Source organism: Myotis davidii, unplaced genomic scaffold (assembly GCF_000327345.1).
Source record: "Myotis davidii unplaced genomic scaffold, ASM32734v1 scaffold143, whole genome shotgun sequence".
NCBI lineage: Eukaryota > Metazoa > Chordata > Mammalia > Chiroptera > Vespertilionidae > Myotis > Myotis davidii.
The window spans coordinates 6,571,008-6,577,753 of NW_006294876.1; the positions used below are offsets into that span (position 1 = coordinate 6,571,008).

General features: G+C 38.2%; 1 protein-coding gene across 1 annotated transcript in view; it reads left to right on the forward strand.

The window, feature by feature from the left end:
- The window catches only part of SEMA5A (semaphorin 5A), a 296,373-nt gene that overhangs the window by 89,668 nt on the left and 199,959 nt on the right, over positions 1-6,746 (forward strand). The window contains exon 3 of the mRNA XM_015567657.1: positions 4,861-4,960. Coding sequence (XP_015423143.1) covers positions 4,861-4,960 — 100 coding nt within the window. The remainder of the gene's footprint in view (positions 1-4,860; positions 4,961-6,746) is intronic.

A 6,746-nucleotide genomic window follows, 5' to 3' on the forward strand; every position in this document is an offset into this window, starting at 1 on the left:
AGGGTCCTTCTGCAGAAGGTGAGAACCCAGCTCCTGCATTTTCAGAACAGTGTCCTGTGCCCCCATATCACAGCTGAATGCTTAGACTGCTTAGAAATCCAGCCATTGCTCCTTCCCCTTTTCATTCCAGAATGTTCTTCACGCCAATAAAGCAGATCAGTGATGGTATTGACATTTTCTTCCCCCTTATTTACATAAAGACCCTTGGATCATAAAACCTTAGGAGTGAAGATGGTGAAAGTTGTGGAACTTAACTGACTTGTAGAATATGGTTATTAATAATAGCAACAACAGTAAAGACAATAAATGTTGTATTTATAGGTTGGCATAGTAGCTGGCTTTGGGAGAGTCCACCTTTTGCGACTGTATCTTACTTTTCTCTATTTAGTGAAAATAAACTCATTTTTCAACTGAAGAGGCCTTGCATTTTTCTTTCTTCCTCATATTTTTAAAATGTGTCACATAGGAAGGTACAGTTTTGATTTACAGCAGCTTGTGTTAGATATCGATTGAATCAAAATATTATTTCATGAGAATTGGGAAGAGTAAATCTTGATTTGCATTTTTTATTAAAAAAATCTTTATTGTTAAAAGTGTTACAGATGGGCCCTTTATCCCCCATTGACTCCTTCTAGCCTGTACCTGCTCCCACCCCCACCCCAGGCCTTCACCACTCTATTGTCTGTGTCCATGGGTTATGTACATATGCTTTGGATAATCTCTTCCCACCCACCTACCCACCCACCCCCACCTTCCCTCTGAGATTTGACAGTCTGTTCCTTGCTTCTATGTCTCTGGATCTATTTTGTTCATCAGTTTATTTTCTTCTTTAGGTTTCACATATGAGTGCGATCATGTGATATTTTGGTGCCTTCTGTGCTTCTGTGCTTCCCCACCCTCCTTTGGCCCCTTCTAGTTGAACCTGTGACTCAGTTTCCAATATGGATTTCAAGTTTGCCAATGAAGTTTTATTGCCCTACTTACTTGATTTCTTAATTGACCAAAATTTGAAGGAGAAAAAAATGAAACTCAGGCCACTCACAGAGAAGTTTCCGTTCAGTGTTTGCCCGCAATCTGCTGGATCTCAGGTGACCAGTGCTGCTGCCCAGCCAGGCAGAGCCATCCATCAGGTTTTTGGAAGGACTGTCAGGTTTTGGACAGGTGCTTTTCTTCATCAGCACAATCTCCTGTGATCCTTACTTATCAAGCACTGAAAGGTTTTCTTGGCTTATAGCCATCATTACCTTGGATATCTTTAGAGTGCTTTTTAAAAAATGCAACTTTTACTCCTTTTTCTTTTTGGGGGGGAGGGGGGGGTTGGAGGTGACTAACTTGAATCTGTGAAGCTAGTCTCTAGTTTATATATGCGAATTATTTGGACCACGTTTATTAATACTGGGTATATGTTTATAACAGCAATTTTTCTTGAAGCTGTGATACTAGGTTCTTTTAAAGATTGAATCAGTACACTTTTGATAGATGTTACTAAGCATTTATGTCGGTGCTTAAATAGTAGTAAGAAAAGGCAACATGAATCATTGCAGCTCATTTTGCAATAGAAAATCAGTGCCAGAGGCCATATTTCTTTCTTTTTTTTTCTTTTCTTAAACATGTATTTATATGTGTGTTTTTTTGAGAGAGAGGAAGAGAGAGGGAGAGAGGAACATCAATTGGTTGCCTCTCATATACACCCTGACTACAGATAGAACTCACCAGCCAGGGCTGCCAGAGGCCATATTTTAACAATCACATTTGTGCAATGAATGGATTAACTAGGATGATCACTATTAAATATGAAACACTATCGATAAAATATTCAATTAAAATGTACAGATTTTATGTTCCTATTTAATTTCCACACTGGTCATATTGCCTTCCATATTTAAGTTCCATTTCATCATATGGTTCTTTCAGTAAGATCACATTCAGTAAGATCAGAAGAGAGGGACAGGAGGAAAAGGTGAACACACTACTTGGGGAAAATGAGCATGTATTGAGAAAGGCAATGTAATTGAAAATTATACCTCCCTCACTCACTACCTGCTGTGTCCCATCCCCAGATCACCTCACTCTCCCTGGCCTTTCTTTGGCCTCTGATGAGCTTACTCAACACCACCTGCCCTGGTCCTCTCTCCTCTCCAGACTCTGTACTCTGCTAGTTCTTCTTTTGAGCCCATAACTGTTCATTTTCTGATTTCTTAGAAAGCATGATCAATAAATCTTCATGCTATTATTGAATTCTGTTATTGTGTTGGTGAATTCTATGCATAGATTTTCTGATGTTAAGGTTTTCTGAGCCATCCTTGTTTTTCTTAATTAAACCTATCACATATGAAAATGTGTGTGTGTATGTGTATGATATGCTAATATTTAGCTGTGTTCTTAAAATGAGATGGCCCATAATTTTCCTCCTCATAATCTTGTCTAACCTTAGTATCAAGATTATCAAGATCATAATAGCCTCAAAACTGCAGAAATAAGAGCTTTGACTAATCTCTGAAATAATTTATATAAAATTGGAATTATATGTTTCTTCAGGAATTGGTAAAACTTAAATGTAAAACTGAGCCTGTAGCCCTTTCTGACATACTGTGCTTGGGAGTTTATTATATATTTTGTTTGAGTGTTTGAAACTCTAATAACAAAAGAGTGTGATGAAAAGTATTTTAAATGTATTCTAATGAGGGGACTATGCATGTTCTTGTAGGTTGAGGGAAAGGGGCATTATAACAGGAGGGTAATCAGAGGATACAAGAGGTAATTTAGGGTTAAGGTCAAAGACCAGGGAAGAGAATGGATTGAAACCAAGTTGCAGGGACTGATCGTCCAAAAGAGGACAGAGCATGATGATTCTGATCCTACAGGAGAAGTTGAGGCAATAGGTATAGATAGATGCAGGTATTTTTCAGTTAGACAGATGGGTTCATAGGAACTTTATCCGAAGGTCCTCATGGGATCCAGTGAGTAAGAAGGCTCTGTGATGCACAAAGTTGAGCTAGACAGACCTTGTGGAGGAATGCACATTAAAAAATAAAAAATGGACAAAATATGCAGATTAACCAACTTGGATGTAGTACTAACCATAAAAATATACAGTTTTAATGGGGAAGCTAGTTAGCAATTTAAATAAGGAAAATTGAACAATATTGACAGAACTATATGCTGTTAACTCATTTTTCACCTCTTTGCATGACTTCTTTTATTATTTTAATATTTTAGAAAGTAGTGTAACCACTGCTCAGTATAGGATTTAAAACCTGAAATACGTGTCTTTATCCTTTTTTTTTTTTTTTGTCACTCTTATTCAATTCTTTTAAATGAAAATAAAGATAACTGCATGGGAAAGAAGTTAACTCAAATCTTTCCTTCCCTTTTACCTAAGCCCCAAATCATCTCTCCTTTCTATGTATGAATACTTCCTGTAATGGTATAACCACCTGCATTTATAAATACTGTGCTTAAGGGAGATTTTAGCTCTAGTTCCCTAACTGAATTAATAAACTCATAGAAGTACTGTTTATTAATAACTTTTTATAGTTCCAGTGCCTTTTACATACTTTGCTATAAATAAGTACTTTGTTTCAGTTGACTTGCTTATAAGATAAAAAGTTTATATAAAGTACTAAAAAAAACCCCAAGATACCATATATATATATGAAATTTTCAAAAACCACATGCCAGTCTCTACTTAACTCAACCTTGGTTTCCTTTAACAGAATAGAACTTTCAGTTTGTCATTTCCCCCCTCAATAACTGATAACAGAGAAATACCATATTTGTTATATAAAGCTATTACTTGAAAATAATCCATCTCATTTGCATCAACAAAGGCATTTTTATAGGACATGTTATAGGACATGCGTATATTCCTATATTAGATCTGTTTTTAGCATCTGCTTTTGCTGAAAGACATTTTTCCTGTGCTGCACATTTTTCCCTTGAACCAGTAATTTTGTTGATTTGACAGTTATTATGTGCCTATTTAGTCAGTGTGATAGCACTCAAAATGTTTAATCCCAGAAGAAGAGACAATCAGATGACATGGCTAATTGTCAGGGATGATGGTAAGGTATGGCACAAATGGCAGGTGAATCAATGCATATTTTTTCAGTGTCAGAAATGAGCTAATGAAATTTACTAGAATCGCCCATGAAACACCATTGTTGCCATTTTCAAATACTGTCATTTTATAAGAATAGGACTCTGGGCTGGAGGCCATTTAATAGGATTTAACAGTGCTTATAAAACACACACACACACACACACAACAAAACAAACACTGTCTCTAGAGAGAAGCTGTTTCCTGATTTCCCTTAGAAAGAAAAATGCAGATGAGGCCTGGAAGTAACTGGGGACCTCTCATGTAGGAAGGGCAAGTCTAATCATGGGGCCAAAGTAGAAACCCAAGGGAAGGGATCTGGAACATCTGCTTTGAAATAAGGCAAATAGTGCTCCAAATGGTGTTTGTCCTTGTTCCGATGCAGGGCTTTGGTGATTTCTCCAAGTCTTCAGTTCTTTCCTGTCAAGTTGCAGAGGAAATTGTCTTTTCTGTGAATGCTCTGTTATTTTCTGCCCAGCCAGAGCTAGTGGGAAAATGCACATCTGGCTTGTAAATCACCGCCAGGCGTTGATGCCTTGCTCACTCTTTATTGGGTGGCTGTCCTTTGCGCTTTACACACTCTCAGTGTGGATTGTGTGACCTCCTGATGGAATCCTCCAGTGGCCCCTCCAGGGTCACATCGGGGGACCTTTACATCCTCTCTGAAATGTAATGTTTGCTACCTGAAGTGCACTCTCTGTGGTCCCCAAAAGAAAAATCATTCATTTTTACCTTTTCATTTATTTATTTTTCCTGTTTAGAAATTGGCCCCTGGTTACGGGAGTTCAGAGCGAAGAATGCTGTGGATTTCTCGCAGTTAACATTTGACCCAGGACAGAAAGAACTTGTTGTAGGAGCAAGGTGAGAGATCTAACGTTTTGCCACCACACGTATTTCCGGACTTCATTTTACATCTGTGCTAGTTACATGTGAGCTGCTCTGCCAGAGGTGATGAGTGCTAAATAATAATTCTTCTATGTGTGAAATACAGTGTGAGTGTCATAAAGCAGTCTACTAATAGTAGGATCACTCCTGCTTTTTACAGCAAGTGTTCATTGGGCCTTCCCATGTGACAGGAACTGTTCTAACATGAATTCATTCACTTTTTCCTCCCATGAATCCTGAGAGGTAGGTATTGTAAGTATGTTCAACATCCGCATTTAGAAATGAGGAAATTGAGGTAGGAAGTGGATAAATATGTTGCTCAGGGCATGTTTATTGTGTCTGATAATAGATGGACCCACGTTTTAGACCCCCACAGGCAGGTAGGCTCCAGAAAGTATGTTCTCAACTTCTCACTAGATTCCTCAGTAAAACTGTAGAGATCAAGAGACCATAATGTCCACTCTGGCCCATGTTACCTTTTTTTGTGACCATGATGAGGCTATTTAACTGCCGACTGGGAATTCAAGGAAGTTGTTACTCTTTATATCTCTTAAGGTGCACAAGTTCCTATATTCAGGTCAACATTTGACATTCCAGTTTGACATCAAGGCCACTAGAACACAGACAGTCAGCACAGATCTTGAATTTTCCCCTCAAACCTAGCATGATTTCCTTAGAAAACAGACATAATCCGAGCATTCAAAACATCTATTCTTGTCAGAGTATTTTGAGGATGATGTATTTAAAAAACACTGTAAGCATCTTTTAGGAAAAGTGACATTGAGCTTGAAGAAAGAGGTAATTTGTAGATTTGGACTCTTCTGGAATCTAAGCAAAGTATTTTGGACAGTGAAGTGCTCATCTCTTTTGCCCAAATTTACTAGGTTATAAAACATACCTTTCACAGCAAGAGAGGTTTTTCAGTTTCCACATAGACCTGAGTGAAGCTAAATCTGACTTAAGTTCTGGGCACTACAGATAAACATTGGACATATGGCATTGTTGTTTTTGCTGTCAGATCTTAAGGAACCCTTGTACATCCAACCAATACTTGAAGACATTAAAACGTATGGTTCGAACTTTAAATTAATAGACAGAAGTGGGTTTAGTTCCTAACACTGAACATGTCACCTGCATTTCTTTATGTTTGTGCATAGACAGTGAATACGGACTGGATGGGCTCACTTGGTGTGCTTTTGCTTACTCCAGCCATTGCTAATACTTGGTGGATTTCTGATGCTGATTTCCATGGAATTTCATCACTGAAAGCCTGAGCTCTTTATTGCAGGGATTTTTAACTGATCTGTTGGCCTCCGGATCTTCTCTTCCTTCTACATACCATGGCCAATGTCATCTTTTAAAATATCTGCTTCCAATAGTTCCCACTGGATTAACCTTGGCTCTTTGGTGTGGTGCACCAGACACTCTGCCTTGTGGTCCCAAATCACTTTTTTTCCCATTCTCCTCTAGTATAGGCATGTGCAATTATTTATGTTACCCAAAAAGTAAAAAGTTCTCTTTCTTGCTTCTGGGATTTGGTTACTTTTTCTGGAATATTAGCTATCCATCCAACCCACCGCAAGTTATCTAAATGGTGAAGTTGGAGTAAAGCTCTGGCTCCAGGCTTCTTCATCTGGCCTGACCTGTTACATTCCTTGTTCTGTGTGGTCTTATTAGAATTCCTGTTAGATGACATCTGTCATCTGCCTTCATTAGTTCACTTAATGCATTATTTCTTGTCCAGTGTCCTCCATCCCTTCTC